This window comes from Mya arenaria, chromosome 3 (assembly GCF_026914265.1).
Source record: "Mya arenaria isolate MELC-2E11 chromosome 3, ASM2691426v1".
Taxonomy (NCBI): Eukaryota; Metazoa; Mollusca; class Bivalvia; order Myida; family Myidae; genus Mya; species Mya arenaria.
The window spans coordinates 4,982,566-5,008,421 of NC_069124.1; the positions used below are offsets into that span (position 1 = coordinate 4,982,566).

Below are 25,856 nucleotides of genomic sequence, written 5' to 3' on the forward strand. Positions count from 1 at the left end.
CGTGAATTTTGATTTTGTTTTCTGAAAGTTGTTAAATGGCACATTATAGTTCTTGATATAGAGATACAAGTTTACAGTTCTATATTAATAATAATGATATTCAAAAGGAAAATAATTTGTACCGGAAATTGACTACAAATCCATGGCCTTTATCTGAGGATATGATATTGCAAATCTAGTGTTTTATCGTCTCGGCCAAGGAGTCATTTAGTTTTTGGCTCGTCTGTTGTTGATTTTTTCAAAGCCCTGGTGTCGTTGTCAGCCTCATAGCGCAAACACACCTTTGTCATAACTTAACGCTGAATGTATTCAAATGCAACTTAATACACTTGTTGCCAGAAACAATATGCACATGTCATACGTAAGATCCATTACTCTGACTTTACAAAAATGTTGAGTTACGTCCCTTTTTAGATTGAAATAAAAACAACAGTCGAGAAGTGGCGGGCGTTTCGCAGCGATCTTATTTATCTTTAGTGTAAAGTGCACAAGGTCAAGTTGTTAAAATTTTAACAATTCTGAGCATTTAAATGTTTATATTTATATTTATATAACCTTAACATAAAAATGTTTTATCATTTCTTTAATCGATCATTTAAATCAAATGAGTTAAACATGATCTTGCATTAAAAATAAATATATAAATGCATCAATCCTATACTGTGCACCTAATCACCGTCACAATTGGCGGTGTTTGTCGAGTCGGTGGTATTGCAGAATGAGTTGTATTGTATCGCATTCAATAAACCTGCTGTCCCTTTGAGACTGTTGATGTGAATTGATCTATTCACCGGAAATAAATCATATGAGGAAATAAATCATATGAATTGGATAAAATGGCAGATAAATTTCAAAGATTGAGTTTCCTTAAGAAAACGAGATGTGTTATGATTTCTACAATGATGATTACTGTTGTTGGATATACTGTTATTGAGAGGTAAGTTGTATTAATGTATTCATATGTTGTCATTATGCATTGAATAGAGAAACGATAGTTCCATAACCCTCGTAAACAGTCACTATCGATGTAAAGCACAGTGCATATTTACTGTATAAAAAAACCAGGTGTGATTATCAAGGATGGTAAGGTACCGCCTTGGAACGGTTAGTAAAATTTAAATTTACTGGGGGTTTAAATCAGTTTACGTGCACAAACCTCACTCTTATCCCAACAATCCTGAATAAAGAAAAAAAACGTAAAAGGTAAATCTTATCAAAGAATGCTTTAACTTGCGGAAACTTAATAATAAAACAAATGATAATAAACTAATAGGTAACCCCCAAGTACTTCTATGATAAGAGACCCCCAACTGTGTCTGCAGACGGAGGAATACACTTCAGAGCACATAATGCAAAAAACTTTTCAAAGATATATTGCATTCATTGTTTGAAACCATGAACATCACACGCAATCTGCCTTAATAAAAGGTTTAAAACTTAGTGATCATAGAGTTTCATAATAAAAAGCATCATTGTACTTAAACTGGGAACAAAATTAATAAAGAAAACATTATTTAAATTAAAAGCGACATATACTCAAGGGGGAGGAAGTAATTTGGTTTCATGCAAACATTAAGTGAGAAAAATGTTTCATGGCAAACAAATTGTGTATTTGGAATGAAAAATACCGATTCTGGGACCAACTTTTGCCTGATAAGATGACTTTTTCTTTTTATTTTGAAAAATGAATGCGTCCAGTGTGTGGCGAAAAACATATTCTTCAATCGACATCTTAGTTTGGTATCATAACTATAAAGATAAGAGCGGTCACAGACAGCTATATCCCCCGCCTCATGGGGGTATTTTTTGTAACGAAAGCCAATCAATGGTAAGGGTAGTTTCTCAGGAACATATGAAATGCGTAAAATTAAGAAAGGGCAATAACTCTTTCAAGAAAGGTCAAATTGCAAAAGCCTGACAATATGCGCTGCGTCACTATATAGTCATAAACGTAAGAGGAGTTGCGAAGAAACCAATTTTAAATGTAAAATAAGCAAAGGGCAATAACTCTTTCAAAAATGGTTGAATCGGGAAAGCCCGACAATATGCGCTGCTTCACTTTATGATAATCAATCTGTGAAAGTTTGGTAGAAATCGCATGAAAAAAGTAAGAGGAGTTGCGAAGAAACCAATTTTAAATGTAAAAAAAGTGCAACTCTTTCAAAAATGGCCGAATCGCGAAGCCCGACAATATGCGCTACGTCACTAAATAGTCATCAATCTGTGAAAGTTTGGTAGAAATCGCATGAAAAACGTTAGAGGAGTTGCGAAGAAATCAATTTTAAATGTAAAATAAACAAAGGGCAATAACTCTTTCAAAAATAGTCGAATCGGGAAAGCCCGACAATATGCGCTGCTTCACTTTATGATAATCAATCTGTGAAAGTTTGGTAGAAATCATATGAAAAAAGTAAGAGGAGTTGCGAAGAAACCAATTTTAAATGTAAAATAAGCAAAGGGCAATAACTCTTTCAAAAATGGCCGAATCGCGAAGCCCGACCATATGCGCTGCGTCACTTTATAGTCATCAATCTGTGAAAGTTTGGTAGAAATCGCATGAAAAACGTAAGAGGAGTTGCGAAGAAACCAATTTTAAATATAAAATAAACAAAGGGCTATAACTCTTTCAAAAATGGTTGAATCGGGAAAGCCCGACAATATGCGCTGCTTCACTTTATGATCATCAATCTGTGAAAGTTTGGTAGAAATCGCATGAAAAACGTAAGAGGAGTTGCGAAGAAACCAATTTTAAATGTAAAATAAGCAAAGGGCAATAACTCTTTCAAAAAGAGTCGAATCGGGAAAGCCCGACAATATGCGCTGCTTCACGTTATGATAATCAATCTGTGAAAGTTTGGTAGAAATCGCATGAAAAAAGTAAGAGGAGTTGCGAAGAAACTAATTTTAAATGTAAAAAAGAGTGCAACTCTTTCAAAAATGGCCGAATCGCGAAGCCCGACAATATGCGCTAGGTCACTATATAGTCATCAATCTGTGAAAGTTTGGTAGAAATCGCATGAAAAACGTTAGAGGAGTTGCGAAGAAACCAATTTTAAATGTAAAATAAACAAAGGGCTATAACTCTTTCAAAAATAGTTGAATCGCAAAAGCCCGACAATATGCGCTGCGTCACTATATAGTCATCAATTTGTTAAAGTTTGGTAGAAATCGCATGAAAAAAGTAAGAGGAGTTGCGAAGAAACCAATTTTTTAAATGTAAAAAAAAGTGCAACTCTTTCAAAAATGGCCGAATCGCGAAGCCCGACAATATGCGCTGCGTCACTTAATAGTCATCAATCTGTGAAAGTTTGGTAGAAATCGCATGAAAAACGTAAGAGGAGTTGCGAAGAAACCAATTTTAGATGTAAAATAAACAAAGGGCTATAACTCTTTCAAAAATGGTTGAATCGGGAAAGCCCGACAATATGGCCTGCGTCACTATATAATCATCAATCTGTGAAAGATTGGTAGAAATCGCATGAAAAACGTAAGAGGAGTTGCGAAGAAACCAATTTTAAATGTAAAATAAGCAAAGGGCAATAACTCTTTCAAAAATGGTCGAATCGGTAAAGCCCGACAATATGCGCTGCTTCACTTTATGATCATCAATCTGTGAAAGTTTGGTAGAAATCGCATGAAAAACGTAAGAGGAGTTGCGAAGATACTAATTTTAAATTTAAAATAAGCAAAGGGCAATATCTCTTTCAAAAATAGTCAGATCAGGAAAGCCCGACAATATGCGCTGCTTCACTTTATGATCATCAATCTGAGAAAGTTTGGTAGAAATCGCATGAAAAACGTAAGAGGAGTTGCGAAGAAACCAATTTTAAATGTAAAATAAACAAAGGGCTATAACTCTTTCAAAAATGGTTGAATCGGGAAAGCCCGACAATATGCGCCGCGTCACTATATAGTTCTAAATCTGTGAATGATTGGTAGAAATCGCATGAAAAACGTTAGAGGAGTTGTGAAGAAACCAATTTTAAATGTAAAATAAGCAAAGGGTAATAACTCATTCAAAAATGGTCAAATCAGTAAAGCCCGACAATATGCGCTGCTTCACTTTATGATCATCAATCTGAGAAAGTTTGGTAGAAATCGCATGAAAAAAGTAAGAGGAGTTGCGAAGAAACCAATTTTAAATGTAAAAAAAAGTGCAACTCTTTCAAAAATGGCCGAATCGCGAAGCCCGACAATATGCGCTAGGTCACAATATAGTCATCAATCTGTGAACGTTTGGTAGAAATCGCATGAAAAACGTTAGAGGAGTTGCGAAGAAACCAATTTTAAATGTAAAATAAACAAAAGGCTATAACTCTTTCAAAAATAGTTGAATCGCAAAAGCCCGACAATATGCGCTGCGTCACTATATAGTCATCAATCTGTGAAAGTTTGGTAGAAATCGCATGAAAAATGTAAGAGGAGTTGCGAAGAAACCAATTTTTTAAATGTAAAAAAAGTGCAACTCTTTCAAAAATGGCCGAATCGCGAAGCCCGACAATATGCGCTGCGTCACTTTATAGTCATCAATCTGTGAAAGTTTGGTAGAAATCGCATGAAAAACGTAAGAGGAGTTGCCAAGAAACCAGTTTTAAATGTAAAATAAACAAAGGGCTATAACTCTTTCAAAAATGGTTGAATCGGGAAAGCCCGACAATATGGCCTGCGTCACTATATAATCATCAATCTGTGAAAGATTGGTAGAAATCGCATGAAAAACGTAAGAGGAGTTGCGAAGAAACCAATTTTAAATGTAAAATAAACAAAGGGCTATAACTCTTTCAAAAATGGTTGAATCGGGAAAGCCCGACAATATGGCCTGCGTCACTATATAATCATCAATCTGTGAAAGATTGGTAGAAATCGCATGAAAAACGTAAGAGGAGTTGCGAAGAAACCAATTTTAAATGTAAAATAAGCAAAGGGCAATTACTCTTTCAAAAATGATCGAATCGGGAAAGCCCGACAATATGCGTTGCTTCACTTGATGATCATCAATCTGCGAAAGTTTGGTAGAAATCGCATGAAAAACGTAAGAGGAGTTGCGAAGATACCAATTTTAAATGTAAAATAAGCAAAGGGCAATAACTCTTTTAAAAATAGTCAAATTAGGAAAGCCCGACAATATGCGCTGCTTCACTTTATGATCATCAATCTGAGAAAGTTTGGTAGAAATCGCATGAAAAACGTAAGAGGAGTTGCGAAGAAACCAATTTTAAATGTAAAATAAGAAAAGGGCAATAATTCTTTCAAAAATGGCCGAATCGGGAAAGCCCGACAATATGCGCTGCTTCACTTTATGATCATCAATCTGAGAAAGTTTGGTAGAAATCGCATGAAAAACGTAAGAGGAGTTGCGAAGAAACCAATTTTAAATGTAAAATAAGCAAAGGGCAATAACTCTTTCAAAAATGGTCGAATCGGGAAAGCCCGACAATATATGCTGCTTCACTTTATGATAATCAATCTGTGAAAGTTTGATAGAAATCGCATGAAAAACGTCAGAGGAGTTGCGCAGAAACCAATTTTAAATGTAAAATAAACAAAGGGCAATAATTCTTTCAAAAATGGCCGAATCGGGAAAGCCCGACAATATGCGCTGCTTCACTTTATGATAATCAATCTGTGAAAGTTTGGTAGAAATCGCATGAAAAAAGTAAGAGGAGTTGCGAAGAAACTAATTTTAAATGTAAAAAAAGTGCAACCTTTTCAAAAATGGCCAAATCGCGAAGCCCGACAATATGCGCTAGGTCACTAAATAGTCATCAATCTGTGAAAGTTTGGTAGAAATCGCATGGAAAACGTTAGAGGAGTTGCGAAGAAACCAATTTTAAATGTAAAATAAACAAAGGGCTATAACTCTTTCAAAAATGGTTGAATCGCAAAAGCCCGACAATATGCGCTGCGTCACTATATAGTCACCAATCTGTGAAAGTTTGGTAGAAATCGCATGAAAAACGTTAGAGGAGTTGCGAAGAAACCAATTTTAAATGTAAAATAAACAAAGGGCTATAACTCTTTCAAAAATGAACGAATCGGGAAAGCCCGACAATATGCGCTGCGTCACTATATAGTCATCAATCTGTGAAAGTTTGGTAGAAATCGCATGAAAAACGTAAGAGGAGTTGCGAAGAAACCAATTTTAAATGTAAAATAAGCAAAGGGCAATAGCTCTTTCAAAAATGGTCGAATCGGGAAAGACCGACAATATGCGCTGCTTCACTTTATGATCATCAATCTGTGAAAGATTGGTAGAAATCGCATGAAAAACGTAAGAGGATTTGCGAAGAAACCAATTTTAAATGTAAAATAAGCAAAGGGCATTAACTCTTTCAAAAATAGTCAAATCAGGAAAGCCCGACAAAATGCGCTGCTTCACTTCATGATCATCAATCTGTGAAAGTTTGGTAGAAATCGCATGTAAAACGTAAGAGGAGTTGCGAAGAAACCAATTTTAAATGTAAAATAAGCAAAGGGCAATAACTCTTTCAAAAATGGTCGAATCGGGAAAGCCCGACAATATGCGCTGCTTCACTTTATGATAATCAATATGTGAAAGTTTGGTAGAAATCATATGAAAAAAGTAAGAGGAGTTGCGAAGAAACCAATTTTAAATGTAAAATAAGCAAAGGGCAATAACTCTTTCCAAAATGGTCAACTCAGGTAAGCCCCCAAAAATGCGCTGCTTCACTTTATGATCATCAATCTGTGAAAGTTTGGTAGAAATCGCATGAAAAACGTAAGAGGAGTTGCGAAGAAACCAATTTTAAATGTAAAATAGGCAAAGGACAATAATTCTTTCAAAAATGGTCGAATCCGGAAAGTCCGACAATATGCACTGCTTCACTTTATGATCATCAATCTGTGAAAGTTTGGTAGATATCGCATGAGAAATGTAAGAGGAGATGCAAAGAAACGAATGTGGGACGGACGGACTCACACACGCACGCACGCACGCACGCACGCACGCACGCACACGCGCACGCACGGAATCGCGCCTACAATTACTATATCCCCTCGCCTTTTCAAGGCGGGGGATAATAAAAAAGTTATTGAACTGATTGTGGCTCAGGAGGCAATGTTAACAAATAACTGTGTTGCATTTATCCTCATTTTTTCGTATTTTCTCGGCAAAAATTGCATATCTGTGCATGTTGTAACCGTGCTTGCATGTAGATATTCCTAACTTCAAAATGTAATGGTTATTACTCGACAGTACACGTTTCCTGGCCGATTTTTTTGTACCTTAACCCCCATTTTGTTTAATGCAAGCACATTACCCACATTTTGGTGACAATGCAAACGACCTTCTGAATCATTTCAAAATACAAGTGCGTCCAACTGTTGTGCTGTAAAATTAACTACATACCTCTGATCAACTACAATTGTATGTGTTTACGATTATACCATAGTTAAAAGGTATATTGGGGTTAAGGTACAAAAAATCGGCCAGGAAACGTGTACTGTCGAGTAATAACCATGATGTTTGGAAGTTAGGAATATATTCATGCAAAGCATGGTTACAACATGCACAGATATGCCATATTTGCCGAGAAAATACGAAAACAAATGAGGATAAATGCAACACATTTATTTGTAAACATTGCCTCCTGAGCCACAATCAGTTCAATATTTTTTTATCTTTAAAGTTATGATACAAAACTAAGATGTCGATTGAAGAATATGTTTTTCACCACGCACTGGACGCATTCATTTTTCAAAATAAAAATAAAAAGTCAACTTACCAGGCAAAAGTTGGTCCCAGAATCGGTATTTTTCATTTCAAATACGCCATTTTGTTTGCCATGAAACATTTTTCTCACTTAATGTTTGCATGAAACCAAATTACGTCCTCCCCCTTGTATATTAGCTAATCTTCCAAATGATTACCTATGTAAATATTGGAAGAAAATGACGTCACATGCCAAAACATTCGGAGCCAGCCAAAGTCGGTTTAAAAATAACATGAATCTGCAAAATATTAATAATTATTAATAAAATCAAAGGACTTAAAGCTAAGTAGAGTCAGCCAAAGAAGGTTTTAGAGATAAAATGAATTTGCAAGACTTTCATAAAATCAATGGACGGAAAGCTTAGTTATGTGAGGATGCTATATTCAACCCTATATTTTGTTTCAGGAATTCATCTTAAAAAACTAGAAGGCAAGTATTGCCTTTATATCCACGGTTTAAATAAAATCCAAGTAATTTATTGAGTCTATCTGCCCAACTACCTGCTGGAAACATTTTAATTTTACGAATTTTCCTTAAACATCACCATAAAAATCAGGATGAGCAATACTATTAACAATCAGCGATTTAAAACTACTTTTGTACTTTGATATTACATTATAATGACCATTAACAAATTTTGAGGAAGTTTTCCTTAATTTATAATATCTAAAACCCTGTTTTAGAAGTTTTTGCGTCATAAGTTTACTGCAAGAGCTGAACTTTTTGACATCTGTACTTATTCTAGCGAATCTTATCAAATGTGCAATAAAAACACCATATGATGGTGAACTAGGAACATCTCCAACTAAAGAAGGGTAATTAATTATTTTTAAAATTAAAATCATCACGTTTATCATAAAGATAGATACTCAATATAACTTCCTTTACTTCGAGTTGCAGATCTAAATAGGATGCTTTTAAATCGGATGTATTAGAGTTATGCCCCCGCACCCCAGGGACTCTAGGTAAGGCCCATTCCCCGCTATTTTTGGCGCGAAGACAAAACCACAGCCTTCATCCGGCACTGCGGGCCACCTGGAAGGTAAAAACACGGCCCAATTCCCCAGCTATATCCCCGGACCTGTGGGGCGTGGGTCGTGGTTACAATGGACTGGTACATTAAATCAGAACACTTCTCTTTCAGGCTTAAAAACAAGCTCGACATTCCAAGTGTAAATAAAGTTACATATGGTAAGCTTACGTTTTGAGGCCACCCAAGTATGGTACAGTCTGCTAAACGATTTACGCACAACTACTGACTTAAAAGAGTTTAAGTGACTGATCCATACTAGGAGTTGCAGCAAATGTATATGCTCTATGTGTGTATAGTTTAGCCATTCTCTGTTATACTTTTAGCTTTTCATTGTGTGTATACCACGTGATAAATTGCGTCATAAATGGTACGTCGGAAGGCAATATTTTGCTTCAAATGAAGATGAACAAAGATTATTTTACTATTTCTCACCATTTTAAATGAAACATAACGCAGTCGACGCGGCTTACAGAACCGCGCATTCGGTCGTTTACCAGAGTTTGTTTGAGAGTTTAGTTTCTTAAAACACTTGACAAACCTTTTCGCAAAACCGCCGTCTGACGCAGCACTGTCAAAACATTATTTTGGAAACAGGTTTGTCGAAGTGTTTGAAGAAACTAATTACCAAATCAATCTCCTGTAATAAAAGGAAGGCGGGGTTCTTTAAGCGGCATGAACTGCCCTTGTTTCATTTAAGATGGTGTAGAAAAAGAAACCTTATCTTTGTTTGAAGTCTTCATTTTAAGCAAAATGTTGCCTTTCGACGTAGCATATATGACGTAATTTATCACGTGGTATACACACACTTGTAAGGTTTACTAACCACTGCTTGTGCTTATATACCAAATGTATAGTTTAATTGAAATGTGTCTTACGTGCTTTATGCATTTAATGTGAACTATGTGCTTTTGTTAAATGCTTATATCTTCCCTAAGTGATGTGCATGGCCGATATGATTATCTCTTTATAGCCAATAGCTATATTATTTCTGTCTTTTCCTGTTTTGCTGGAAGTGAATGATAATCAGTTCATTACAGGTTTGACCGTGGATATGTGCGCAGTGATTCAGATCATGTTAATTGTCAAATCGGTCTTTAAATAGTTCTGAAGAGAGTGAAGATATATTTCTTGAAAGTTGAGTGAAAAAAATGACATTTGAAGCGAGAAATAATTAATTAGCATTCTAAATATTGCCACAAGACAAGGTTTCTGTGGTGTTACAGACGAGAGTCTTTAACAAAGGAGGAAATTACAATGTGAAGACCATTAAAAGGATGTACATACGGGTATTTGTGTTATCTTTGCCCGTTTGAATTATTTTTTTATAAAACGATTAGCGTTCACCTCTAGCGTCTTATTGTGTATATGTGCATATCTGTCGTTTATTTTGAAAATCGTTTTTATTAGCCGCTAGCTACCTTATTATCATTTGAAATATGCATTGCTGTTTGAATAGCATGTTTTGCGTCTTACTTTTGCATTCATTTAAAGTTCTCTTAATGTATTGTAATAGTGTTTAAAAAATAAATGTATTTTATCTTGTTACTTCTGATGTATATGGATTTTTTTGTAATGAAGCCTTTAGTCTTGAAACCTATGTATTGGTATTATAACATGTGATATTATGATCTTGAATCTTTTGCATTTAAACCTATATATGACTTTGGAAAAACCAAACCGACGGAATCCGGTCAATTAAGAAGTTCCTACATTTAAGCAGACGAACAGAGAAGAAATGAAACTACTTTTGCTGAACCAAAAATCGTTTTTGTCCCAATTTACATGCTATCCCCAGTACACATTTCTCAACTTTGAATTTATCCTCAATACATAATTCTGCTTCCCCAATACAGTACTGTGAACATTTCTAACGGCATATCTTTAACAGTTAAATAGTTACATTGCCAATTCTTAAAATAAAAGTAGTTTACATTTTACTTGTAAAATCCTTCGATTCTTTTTTTATTTATTTGATATATTTCCTTAACATATCAATACTTGTCGAAATCATGTGAGTTTTAAGGTGATCATCTCAGATGTGAAGTAACATTTTTCATGGTCTGCTAAATCGTAAGCATGATAAAGTACACCATAGGCCAAATTTAGCTAAGCTCCTACTGATATCAGTCTCATTCACTCGTCAAGTCGTCAAGACCTTGTTTTCAAATTGATCGCATATTTTTTAAAAGATAATTATTTGCTTAATTTTGGTAACATGCCTTTACTTTTAACAAACTGTTTTGGGGGTTTTCATGAAACGTTAAACGTACACGTGTTGTGCTAAGCATTATGTAAATAGTAAAAAAGTTTTATCACAGGATTTGGCAACGCGTCTGAGAAGCTAAAAGCGCTACCAGGCCCTGACATCGTGTTTGCGATTTGCAAGGGTATCCCCGACCCACCGACCGGAAAAGTGTGGCCTGAGGAGAACTTCCGGTACATACCGGAAGTGGTCAACCTCGATGAGCTGCCGCACGCCGCAACTTCTATGCTGGTGAATAACGGAAGTCATACAGTAAAAGTAGGGGATACTGTGACATTCACAGTCGTCTTGTGTGACAGGCAAGGCAAGAGGCGGCAAAGGGGTGGAGACCTGGTGAGTGAGGGTGCATATTTATAATTTTTAAACGCTAGTTAAAGACGTTATATCATATATGAATGCTAACAATATCACTCTAGTCAAGTTACTTGTGGTGTCTTTAAGACCTCCGTCTTCGTTTGGTAAACTTTTTCTACAAAACACCACATTTTGTTTTATTGCAAATATGTATAATACTATTCACATATTGATAGACAGCAATCATAATCCAAATTACTTGTTCAACAGTGTTGCAGGTCTTGATTCTATTGAACAACTGTTGACATAAGTAGAGCATAAATAAAGCAAGCACACCTGATATAATAAGCCATAAAATGCTAAAGGAAACGGCTTAATTTGATTGTTAACGTTCCGTTCCAGTTTTTGTTCAATAAATCAATAAGTGAATGTATTTATCCTGCCGCCTGGAAATTTGCTAAGATGACACATCTATTCAAACAAAGTGCTTCTAGCACTGGTTTATGCACTGCTAAGAAATCGGGTAGAGTGTGACGTCATTCCATTTGTCAATGTATTTAGGGACAGCTGAAGTGACCTTCCTGGTTATTTACATATAATGGTACTTTTTGCGTGCCATATAATCTGTATACTCAGTATTGTTGTCCTATATCGCAACGTAATTTCCAACAAAGTGAGATTTTAGCACCAAGTACACACAGCAACGCAGTAAAATAAGTTAAATAAGTGCATTTGTTCTTTTTGTGTGATTTGTTTGTAAGCGTACTGGGTGAGTACCTAAATCGGAACACTTTTGGAACTATTATGGAAATATTTTGTGTTAGACTTGCACCACAACTACAAAATTTCCCATTAGCATACTAGGATTCAAGACCAATTGGTTGATATAAATGGCATTTTTCAAGATACTACCAATCTGCATGAAAAGTACTTTATTAACCGCACAATTAAGGACTGACATTTTCGTCCTCGGAGTACCTAAATATGGAACAGTTTTAATTCGTTATTTATTTTTACGTATTCTTTTAAAATTATTGCTCCATGATTTGTTTAAGTAAATTAATAATTTATGTTGTTACCAGCTTGGTTTTTTTTTTGTCATTTTTGTCAGTAAAATTAGATGATTTCACTAAAATACAGGCTGTACCAGTATGCTGTGATTGTGGTTAGCATGAAGTCTTCCCCCCCCCCCCCCCCCCCCCCGCATGCCATGTATTGACATTTGAACATGAAAAACTTTAAATGTTTGCAGTATTTGAAATACTTACCGGAGAATCGTGTCTTTTCTCAAAGGTATAATAAATAATCAATCAGGTTTCAACACTGCACCAGTCTAAGAGATACACGTCATCATCGTCCGAACCAGTCAGGTAATATTCGGATTACTCTAGGGAATATTTTCAGTAAATATAGGAATACATTATTAATAGCCAGGATACCACGGTTGACATGTTTTGTTTGCGTTGATTTCTACCGTAAGGCGACACAATAGACTGTTGCTCCATATAAAGAAATCAATTGGATGCCATATTGATCAGCAAGCGATCTATTTAGAATATCACACATATGTACAGTATATATGAAGTCAATTATAATGAACTTACCATTATTAAAAAAAGTTTTTATTTGTCATTTGAATGCCCATGAAATAACATAACATAATAATGAAAATTCTTGAACAGTTCTTACAACCAGCCTTCTTCGTATAATCGTTATCGTAGTCATCGTGTTTATGTTGCAATTCAAGAGATATCGAAGAAGATTTTCATTTCATGTTATTCAGTGTGTGTATTACACGTGATAAATTGCGTCATAAATGCTACGTCGGAAGGTAATATTTTGCTTGGAATGAAGACTTTAAACAAAGATAGCTTCACTATTTCTTCACCATTTTAAATGAAACATAGCGCAGTCTTCGCCGCTTACGGAGCCCCGCCTTCGGTCTTTACCATAGTTTGATTGAGAGTTTAGTTTCTTAAAACACTTCGACAAACCTTTCCATAATACGGCCGTCTGACGGAGCACTGTCAAAACATTATTTTGGAAACAGGTTTGTCGAAGTGTTTGATGAAACTAATCACCTTATCAAACTTCGGTTATAAAACAAAAGCGGGGCTCTTGAAGCGGCATAGACTGCCCTTTGTTTTATTTAAAATGGTGTAGAAAAAGAAAAGTTATCGTTGACTTCAGTCTTTATCTTAGCTAAATGTTGCCTCCCGACGTAGCATTTATGACGCAATTTATCACGTGGTATACACACACTGTTATTGTTCATATTATGATCTTCTTCGAAGGAAATATGTTAACATATATAATTTTACTCACCCGTCTGTGTACATTTATTGAGTTATTGAACTCCAAAAATATACAAGAAATCATATAATTATTTTTTTGTTTGTTCAAGAAGCATTATGTTGAAGGCAAACAATATTGAATGTCGAAGTTGAACGTTTCTTTTATGTCCATCCTCACATTATTTGACCATATTACTTACACTCATATATTACAATTACATATTTGATAGTGTGTATTTGGTGTTCAGTACGGTGGCATGGAGGTGACTGACGTGTTATCCCAACCCCAGCGTAGGGTGTTTTGCGAATACGAGGTTTAACGAGATTCCACAGCACACGCAGCGCGAGGGTTGGGAAGAACCTATCTTTCACGAGCGCCATGGTAGATAATTTTTCATCCACCTCAGTTTAACAAAATAAAGTCAAATGTATTTTAATTAAAGTTTACATACGGGTACTTTTTATCTTTGCCCGTTGGCAAACTTATAAGTTAATCCATGGCCGCTCGTGTAAGATTAGTTGACCTCAACCCGTGCGTTTGATGTTTTGTTTAAACGAGGTTTACCGAGTATCCACTGGATATCCTGTGCGATTGATGGGATGAACCTATCAGTATACTCGTCCGCTTCGCTCACTTCGCCAAATCTTAATCGTTAAGATTTTACTTCATGTCCTCTAACTATAACTTAACCTCTTGTGGGCGTTAACTGCGCGTATCGTTACTATAAGAACAGTCTGAATCTTGAAATTGAACGTTGACCTTTAATAAAAAAATCAGACCAAGACTGATATTTCCAAAAGCTAGATAATTCTGAAAGCTTTCTTTGTTATTGTTCACAGGTCCGCGTGTGGCTTACGGAGCCCGCCGTAGGTGCGGCGGTAAACGCCCGCGTTCTCGACAACGGGGACGGCAGTTACACTGCCGCCACTACGGTATTCTGGGTAGGCAGACCGGAAATTAAAGCTGCAATTATTTCTCCACGAGAGGTCATCGCTGCAGTGCTCAACCGAAGGTGAATTTATATCTTCAAGTACTTAATGTTAAAAAAATAATTGTCGATCTGCTGATATAGCGCCGTGAAGTTAGTGGCCTCATGGCCTAGCGGCCTGAAGTTAACGGCATAGAGGCGTAAATTTGGCGGCCTAAACTTGATTCCTATTTCAAAGCAAGTTTGATGCCTTTTCTTCAAAATAACAATACATAAAATAACAAACGTTGTATATGCACCAATAAACTTCCAGTAGCAATTATCAGCATAGTTTGCAACATTGGGAAGTATGGTGGCATACTTCTGCCACCAGATAACCATATTACAACAATGGCAGTTGTAGGCACTAACATGCATTTATTTCCCGTTATAATCTTTTATTTATTGAAAAAAATAACTAGTTAAGTAACGAGTTAACCACATAACTAAATATTTAATTTAGTGGTTAACTAGTTACGTAACTATTAACTAGTTAGTAATATGGTTATCTGGTGGCAGAAGTATGCCACCATAGCTTTGAAGTAGAAAACAAGTTAAAACCGCTAGTCCGCAAGACCGTTCACTTCACACCGCTAGGCTGCAAAGCCGCTGGGCTGCTAGACCGACTTTTTTGTTTTCAAAAAATGAAAACAATATATCATTCCGATTGTCGTTCTTTAAAGTGATAGCTTTCACTTATTTTCGAAAGCACATAATCCACTTCAAAACACTTAGTAAATTGATGACAGGGTGGAAAATGAGGCAGCCTGACTCAGTGTGTGTATACACACGTGATCAAATACGTCATAAATGCTACGTCGGAAGGCAATATTTTGCTTCAAATGAAGACTTTAAACAAAGATAACTTTACTATATATTCATTATATTAAATAAAACAGTGCGTAGTCTACGCCGCTTAAAAGAAAATTTAACTTTTTTTAAGTCATCATTTAAAGCAAAATGTTGCCTTTGTGATGTAATTTATCACGTGGTATACACACACTGTGAGTGTGATTTGTTTTGTTGTTTTTCAAATGTACGACCTGCTGGCGTGCCGACCTTTAAACAACATTCTAGCCTAGTATTGTGAATAGTTTGTGGAAAAATGTTCCTGCTGGATTGTTAGCGAATTAAATTGACGACACACGACGGATCGATTAACGACCGATCCATTGTTGTACTACTTTTAACACTTTGGAAGATACTTATGATGGATGCAATCTCTAACTGTGAGAAACTTGATCGGAATTTCTGTAATTCACTTCAATAAATATTGGAAATGAGTTTCCTGACGGCCTTATGATATTGAACCAAAGCGATGAAATAATGTGTTTTACAGTTTATCTTGGCGATCTTCAGAAAACGGAGCGAGCGCAGCGGCCATAATGAACTTATTTGATGTTCGCACTCGTTTTACTCACTAGTGTAACGTGCCGGCTGTATGTTCAATCGGTGTCGTAGAGCTTATATGGATCGCTCTTATATAAATTTTCCTCAAGCTACTTTGCATTATGATTGAACGAATGATTCAAAAAATGATTGGCAAGTTAAAACATAATCAACCAAATAATCAGGGTTCAAAGATTATGCATTGGTTAATATGATGTTCAATCACTTTAATGATGAATGGCTCTTACGGGAGCTTGTTATTTGGCGATGCATAATACCTGAACCTTTGTCAGCGCACAGATCGCAATGCTCTGTGGCCAACACTGATGCCAGGTGTGACGCTTACTAGAGTTTCTATCCACCAGCTCCGTTCACCAGACTAGATCGCAATGCTCTATGTATCCGGCTACTTGAACTGGAACGCTAGATTCGTCTATAGATGTCAAGTTTCTGGTGCCTTTTTATCCCACAGATCTCAATGCTCTGTGTTCAATACTAAACAGCCAGAAGGTCAAAAATCTAATTATTTGCCTTAAAAAGACGATTTCCGTTTTCTACTTGATGTTACCTCGACGGCGGTCAAACACAGAATGAATCTTTCAACTGAGCGACGCGGTTATATATTCCCCGGGCGGACGAGTTCATTATTTACATGTGTAACGGTCCGCTGTAGGCGGCGGATGTGCGTTCATAGTATAACATTCCGTTATAGACGGAAATACGTTCATAGTACGTATGTTTACTTGGTTGGTAATATGCAATTTAGCAAAGCCCGGGTTCTGTGTGGATAGAAAATTTAGTGCATATAAAGACCAGTGGACCCCTTCAGGGTCGAGCATGCTTTTCTCTGAAGGGATCTGTTGGTGTAAAACGGGTATATTCCATTTTGCGAGAACTTGAAGGTAGACAGCTCTATTTTTATTAATATTCTTTATGAAAACAACTCCCGGTTAATAAATAATGTTTAACATGATTCCTTAAAGTATTATTGTCGCTAATAAAATATTTGTATGGAATAAATAAGACTGAAATATAAAAACTAACCTTTGAAAAACACCGCCAGACATTTAACTTTGTTAACGCAAACCGCCAATTTATAACAAAGGGCAGTAATCGTGCAAACATGCGGTTACGCTACACTAGCTCCACCCTCCATTTAGTCAAGTGGTGTTTTGGCGCGAAAGTTAAATCGCCCATGCGTTTTAGATGTGTTTCATAATTTCAAATAAAATCAACCGTTGGTTGTACAAAAAGGGAAAAATACAGAAAGATGAACCCTAGGGGTACTTTCCGTTAGAAATACAGGTAAACACATTGTCGATTTTCGGATTATTTAATTACTTTCATTGGTATGTTTGCATAGTACAGTTTCTCGGAGGATATTGATAATTTTCATTCATAATGATACCAAGATCTTTTTAATGGCGCTATTCTGCCATGATGACCTTTCGAGTGAGAATGAATATCAACGTAAAATGCACATTTTCGTCCTGAATTAAGCTTGTTTGTTTTATATAAGCAAGGAATTCATAATTATGATCTAACGTTAATGCTTAATTCTAATTTGAATATTGTCATACAGTTATTTTAAATGCAGACTTAATAGCTATCAATACTATTCGATAGCTGATTACACATCTGTTTTAAATTAAGCGTAACATGGTACACTTAGCTGTCAAGCATAGTTACATATATATACTATATAAAATACGTTTTTTTTATTGTTTTTGTATTGATGTGGGTAGGATATACAACGGTATAGAATAAGGACAGATATTATGAAACACCCTGTACTTCGCGCATGTGCAGAGGGAACAGCGAACAATGGAAAATAGACGTCTGTATCAAATCACTTAGACCCACAAAATTCGCTCTACGAAAATAAATGTGTCCTGTCTTCATTAAACGCCAAAGTGTCTTGCAAGTACAAAGCTGGGACATGGCTTCATTGTTTGATACATACAAAGATTAATGCCAGTCTGTTTGGCCAATGTGGTTGTCCGTTCTTTGCATATAAGCTGTATTCATAAGAGCTATGCGAAGCATATTTGTCAATTTATCAATAACCAGTTAATATGTCCTCTCTGCCTTGTACTAGACATCATGCCTATCTTTGCCATGTACTAGCCATCATGTCTATCTTATCAATGTACTAGACATCATGGCTATCTTATCCATGTACTAGACATCATGCCTATCTCATCCATGTATAAGACATCATGCCTATCCTATCCATGTACTAGACATCATGCCTATCTTATCCATGTACTAGACATCATGCCTATTTTTGCAATGTACTAGCCATCATGCCTATCTTTGCCATGTACTAGCCATCATGCCTATCCTATCCATGTACTAGACATCATGGCTATCTTATCCATGTACTAGACATCATGCCTATCTTTGCCATGTACTAGCCATCATGTCTATCTTATCAATGTACTAGACATCATGGCTATCTTATCCATGTACTAGACATCATGCCTATCTCATCCATGTATAAGACATCATGCCTATCCTATCCATGTACTAGACATCATGCCTATCTTATCCATGTACTAGACATCATGCCTATTTTTGCAATGTACTAGCCATCATGCCTATCTTTGCCATGTACTAGCCATCATGCCTATCCTATCCATGTACTAGACATCATGGCTATCTTATCCATGTACCAGACATCATGCCTATCTCATCCATGTATAAGACATCATGCCCATCTTATCCATGTATAAGACATCATGCCTATCTCATCCATGTACTAGCCATCATGGCTATCTCATCCATGTATAAGACATCATGCCCATCTTATCCATGTACTAGCCATCATGCCTATCCTATCCATGTATAAGACATCATGCCCATCTTATCCATGTACTAGACATCATGCCCATCTTATCCATGTACTAGACATCATGCCCATCTTATCCATGTATAAGACATCATGCCCATCTTATCCATGTACTAGACATCATGCCTATCTCATCCATGTATAAGACATCATGCCTATCTCATCCATGTACTAGCCATCATGCCTATCTTTGCCATGTACTAGCCATCATGCCTATCCTATCCATGTACTAGATATCATGGCTATCTTATCCATGTACTAGACATCATGCCTATCTCATCCATGTATAAGACATCATGCCTATCCTATCCATGTACTAGACATCATGCCTATCTTATCCATGTACTAGACATCATGCCTATTTTTGCAATGTACTTGCCATCATGCCTATCTTTGCCATGTACTAGCCATCATGCCTATCCTATCCATGTACTAGATATCATGCCCATCTTATCCATGTACTAGACATCATGCCTATCTCATCCATGTATAAGACATCATGCCTATCTCATCCATGTACTAGCCATCATGCCTATCTTTGCCATGTACTAGCCATCATGCCTATCCTATCCATGTACTAGACATCATGGCTATCTTATCCATGTACTAGACATCTTGCCTATCTCATCCATGTACTAGACATCATGCCTATCTCATCCATGTACTAGACCTCATGGATATCTTATCCATGTACTAGACATCATGGCTATCTTATCCATGTACTAGACATCATGCCTTTCGAATCCATGTATAATACATCATGCCTATCTTATCCTTGTTTTAGACATCATGCCTATCTTATCCATGTACTAGACATCATGGCTATCTTATCCATGTACTAGACATCATGGCTATCTTATCCATGTATAAGACATCATGCCTATCTTATCCATGTACTAGAGATCATGCCTATCTTATCCATGTATAAGACATCATGCCTATCTTATCCATGTACTAGACATTATGGCTATCGTATCCATGTACTAGACATCATGCCTATATTTGCCTTGTTTAAGACATTATGCTTATTTTATCCATGTACTAGACATCATGGCTATTTTATCTATGTATAAGACATCATGTCTATCTTATCCATGTACTAGACATCATGTCTATCTTATCCATGTACTAGACATCATGCATATATTTGCCTTGTTTTAGACATAATGCTTATCTTATCAATGTACTAGACATCATGGCTATCTTATCCATGTACTAGACATCATGGCTATCGTATCCATGTACTAAACATCATATATATCTTATCCATGTACGAGACATCATGCTTATCTTATCCATGTACTAGACATCATGGCTATCGTATCCATGTATTAGACATCATGCATATATTTGCCTTGTTTTAGACATAATGCTTATCTTATCAATGTACTAGACATCATGGCTATCTTATCCATGTACTAGACATCATGGCTATCGTATCCATGTACTAAACATCATATATATCTTATCCATGTACGAGACATCATGCTTATCTTATCCATGTACTAGACATCATGGCTATCGTATCCATGTATTAGACATCATATCTATCTTATCCATGTACAAGACATCATGCTTATCTTATCAATGTACTAGACATCATGGCTATCTTATCCATGTACTAGACATCATGGCTATCGTATCCATGTACTAGACATCATGGCTATCTTATCCATGTACTAGACATCAAGCATATATTATCCATGTACTATACATCATGGCTATCTTATCCATGTACTAGACATCATGGCTATCTTGTCAATGTATTAGACATCATGTTTATCCTATCCATGTAATAGACATCATGGCTATATTATCCATGTATTAGATATCATGCTTTTCTTATCCATGTACTAGACATCATGGCTCTCTTATCCATGTACTAGACATTATGGCTATTTTATCCATGTATTAGATATCATGTTTATCTTATCCATGTACTAGACATCATGGCTATCTTAACCATGTATTAGATATCATGCTGATCTTTTCCATGTATTGGACATCATGCCTGTCTTATCCATGTACTAGACATCATGCCTTCATTTGCCTTGTTTTAGACATTATGCTTATCTAATCCATGGTTTAGACATCATGCCTATCTTATCCATGTACTAGACATCATGACTATCTTATCAATGTACTAGACATCATGTCTCCCTTATTCATATACTAGACATCATGGCTATCTTATCCATGTACTAGACATCATGCCTCCCTTATCCATGTACTAGACATCATGCATATCTTTGCTATGTACTAGGCATCAGGCTTATCTTATCCATGTACTAGACATCATGGCTATCTTATCCATGTACTAGACATCATGCCTATATTTGGCTTGTTTTAGACATTATGCTTATCTTATCCATGTTCTAAACATCATGGCTATCTTGTCAATGTACTAGACATCATGCCTATCTTTGCTATGTACTAGACATCATGCTTATCTTATCCATGTACTAGACATCATGGCTATCTTATCCATGTACTAGACATCATGGCTATCTTATTCATGTACTAGACATCATGTCTCCCTTATTCATGTACTAGACATCATGGCTATCTTATTCATTTACTAGACATCATGTCTCCTTTATTCATATACTAGACATCATGGCTATCTTATCCATGTACTAGACATCATGTCTCCCTTATTCATGTACTAGACACCATGGCTATCTTATTCATGTACTAGACATCATGTCTCCCTTATTCATGTACTAGACACCATGGCTATCTTATTCATGTACTAGACATCATGTCTCCCTTATTCATGTACTAGACATCGTGGCTATCTTATTCATGTACTAGACATCATGTCTCCTTTATGCATGTACTAGACATCATGGCTATCTTATTCATGTACTAGACATCATGGCTATCTTAACCATGTATTAGATATCATGCTGATCTTTTCCATGTATTGGACATCATGCCTGTCTTATCCATGTACTAGACATCATGCCTACATTTGCCTTGTTTTAGACATTATGCTTATCTAATCCATGGTCTAGACATCATGCTTATCTTATCCATGTACTAGACATCATGACTATCTTATCAATGTACTAGACATCATGTCTCCCTTATTCATATACTAGACATCATGGCTATCTTATCCATGTACTAGACATCATGCCTCCCTTATCCATGTACTAGACATCATGCATATCTTTGCTATGTACTAGGCATCAGGCTTATCTTATCCATGTACTAGACATCATGGCTATCTTATCCATGTACTAGACATCATGCCTATATTTGGCTTGTTTTAGACATTATGCTTATCTTATCCATGTTCTAAACATCATGGCTATCTTGTCAATGTACTAGACATCATGCCTATCTTTGCTATGTACTAGACATCATGCTTATCTTATCCATGTACTAGACATCATGGCTATCTTATCCATGTACTAGACATCATGGCTATCTTATTCATGTAGTAGACATCATGTCTCCCTTATTCATGTACTAGACATCATGGCTATCTTATTCATGTACTAGACTTCATGTCTCCTTTATTCATGTACTAGACATCATGGCTATCTTATCCATGTACTAGACATCATGTCTCCCTTATTCATGTACTAGACACCATGGCTATCTTATTCATGTACTAGACATCATGTCTCCCTTATTCATGTACTAGACACCATGGCTATCTTATTCATGTACTAGACATCATGTCTCCCTTATTCATGTACTAGACATCGTGGCTATCTTATTCATGTACTAGACATCATGTCTCCTTTATGCATGTACTAGACATCATGGCTATCTTATTCATGTACTAGACATCATGGCTATCTTATTCATGTACTAGACATCATGCCTACATTTGCCATGTACTATACTAGACATCATACCTATCTTTGCCATGTTCTAGACGTCATGTCAATCGTTACCATGTACTAGACATCGTGCCTATGTTTGTCATGTACTAGAAATCATGCCTATCTTTGCCATGTACTAGACATCATGCAGCTCTATGTCATGTACTGGTCTAGACATCATGCCTATCTTTGCCATGTACTTGATATTATGCCGATCTTTGTCATGTCCTAGAAATAATGCCAATCTTTGTTATGAGCTAGACATAATGTCGATCATTGCCATGTACTAGACATCATTTCAATCTTTGTTAAGTACTTAACATCATTACTATCTTTTTGATCAGGCACATCTGTCCGCCAGTGCTTGTCAACACAGCAATATTTCAACATCCTGTTGACAAGTCCATTAAAGAAGAGACGCCATGTAACGCTTATCCCCACGTGACCGGATATGACGTCATCTGCAACCTCACCGAAGATAACTTTGGATGGCATTGGTATTGTGGCAAACCAAGGTGGAGAAGATTTGTTGCAGTATTTAAAGGCTATAAACAATTAAAGCTAAATTTTGTTTTGGAGAGTTTGACATCACATATCATCTCTTTTGGAGAGTTACTCTTTTTATATTTGTTACCTTTTAGTAAGTTTTTCAAGCTTACTCATGTTGATTAAACTATCCGATGGGGTCATCAAAAAGATTCTTTGGAATTTCTTAAATTAATATACCTTACCAGATAAATATACTGGAATTGACATAATTCATTTTACACTGAGTACACCGGAACTATTTCTCATACATAGTCTATGTTTTTCTTATAGGCGTTATTTTGTCCATTCTCTTTCTACATACATACTACTTGTATTATTTTACAGACACGACCAGTTGCAGTGCGTCGATTGGACGGCGGTAGCCGACCGGAACTTGTGGAGCCTTGGGACTGATATCAACTTCCAGTCGGACAACAGAAAAGCGCTCTGCTCTTTGTACGTAATAATTTATCCAACTTAAAATTGGTGTAAGTGTTATAGCAATATGTTTACGTCCAACAAGATGTGTTTTGCATTAATGAGATTAAATAAGATGATTTATAACTAAAGCAATTTTATTATATCTTCTAGGGATCACTCATCACAAGTATTACTTGCATCCATAAGAATCACTGTTACATCAGGTATGCTTTTTTATATCATTCAAACGTAAAGCTGCACTCTCACAGATATACCTTTTTCAAAACTTTTTTATTGTTTGTCTTGGAAAGAACAAATTGTTGCGTAAATACCTGCAAAACAACGATAAAAGATTGCTGAAAAAGATCAAATCGCAGATATTCATACTTCTGTTCGAAAATTATGTTTTATGGATTTAATCGTTACTAACGGTTTATGAAAAATGCACGAAACATAATTTTTTGTTCTTAAATATAAAAACTCTGCGATCTTATTATACATTCTTATATAACTGGTTTCCATAAATTTTCGCAAAAATTTGCTCGTTCCAAGACAAAACAATAATAGTTGTCAAAACTGTAAGAGTGCAGCTTTAAACTGTTCCACTAATTGTCACAAACAATTCCTCGAATTGTGTTCAGTGCCTTAACGCTAAAGTTTAGAAGTTCCAACTTGATTTCACTATAGTAATACTTTTTGCACAATTAATTATGTATGTACAACAAATATCGATATTTTATTTATATCCAAATATTTTGTGTACATTGCTGGATATTTCAGATTCAAATATAAGTCACGTCATCGCAACACCCCCTTGCAGTAGAAGCATCCTGTCTCACACGTGGAAAATGGACTCGCCCACTGGTCACCTATATAAAAACACGTGGTTCAGCAAAAATTGTCGCCCTTGGATTACAAAACACGAGATAAGGGAGTGTTTACGTAATACGAACATTGCGTTAATAGGGGACTCAACGTTAAGGCAGATGTTTTACTCAATCCGCACGCTTATCTCATGCAAATGGGGCAGTGACACGTTTGCCAATGGCGGAAAGCATCGAACCACTTCTTGCAATGATATCACCACCAATACATCTCTTGCGTGGATTCCCCATGGCCTCCCGTTCTGTACAGGCGAGCTTCCTCGGCAGTACTTGAAGACCTTCAAGGCGTCAGTAAATATCTTACGTAAAACTGACCAAAGAAATATTATCGTATTTCATATATACGCCCATACACTGAACTATCATTCTCGTGTGTTCTATAGTATTCTAAAGGACCTTGCTTCTGTTATAAGACGAATAATAGCTGACAACGACAACACATTTGTTGTTTTAAAGGGACCTCATGCGTTTTCATTCGCTAAATCAAAAGACCATGTGATATGGATGCCAGATGTGTATGCATCAATTTATACAAACTTCATCAATGACGAATTTGATGATATCAAAGATCGAGTGATGTTCTTGGAAGCTCTAGATATGACCATAGCAACAGAACAATGGCACATACATTCTGAGAAAAATATCATTCTTCAGCATGTTTTGCAAATACTTGAACATGTTTGCTGATTATGTGTTTATATGTTTATATAATAAAGATAAATGATACTGTTTGACAAATGCTCCCGGGAAGAATGTGCATGTATAATATTTCATTTTAAAATGCCTGTGTAAATAGAACAACAAGCGCACACCGCCCAGATAGCTATGGTGTGGCGTGTACCTGGGAAAGCTTCTAGATAATCCAGCAGTGTTATCTCTGCAGCGCCCCTGACAAATAAGAGGTATACACTAGTGATGAAACGATTATCGAGTACAATCGATTAATCGTCGTTGATAATGCTATGTCGGCGACAATCGATAGTGGTTGTCCAAAATCGATGTCGCTAATGTTACTTCCGGTAACTACATATATTTTTTGTTTTGTGGTAAAAGTCGAGTAAATTTTTCCTTCCGTTAATTCCCGTTAAGTTCATTTTAACAAGGATGATCACTCGCTTACACAACTGCAGTAAATGTTAACACTTCTGCTAAAAATACAAACTCTCCCAAAATTACATATGGTTTTCAATTGTTTAGTATTCCATAAAACCTTCATCAAAAACCTGTCTCTATGATGTGAAGGGTCCGGTTTTACCAGCAAAAAACACAGTTACTTGGTATTTGGACTGCATTTTTTGGCCAGTCGAGCGATTGGTCCCTAAGGTGATCTTTTGGACTGAGAATCATAAAAAATGTGTTT

The 25,856-nt window shown here is 36.2% G+C and overlaps 1 protein-coding gene across 1 annotated transcript; it reads left to right on the plus strand.

Moving 5' to 3' along the window:
* Positions 1–752: 752 nt before the first annotated feature.
* LOC128226507 (NXPE family member 4-like) lies at positions 753–25,222 on the plus strand. The gene is made up of 8 exons (XM_052936413.1): positions 753–937; positions 8,878–8,924; positions 11,085–11,362; positions 14,458–14,630; positions 23,009–23,179; positions 23,538–23,648; positions 23,784–23,836; positions 24,393–25,222. Exons 1-8 carry the CDS (start codon positions 837–839, stop codon positions 25,181–25,183), a joined length of 1,725 nt encoding a protein of 574 aa, XP_052792373.1. The 5' UTR covers positions 753–836; the 3' UTR covers positions 25,184–25,222.
* The last annotated feature ends 634 nt before the right edge of the window (positions 25,223–25,856 follow it).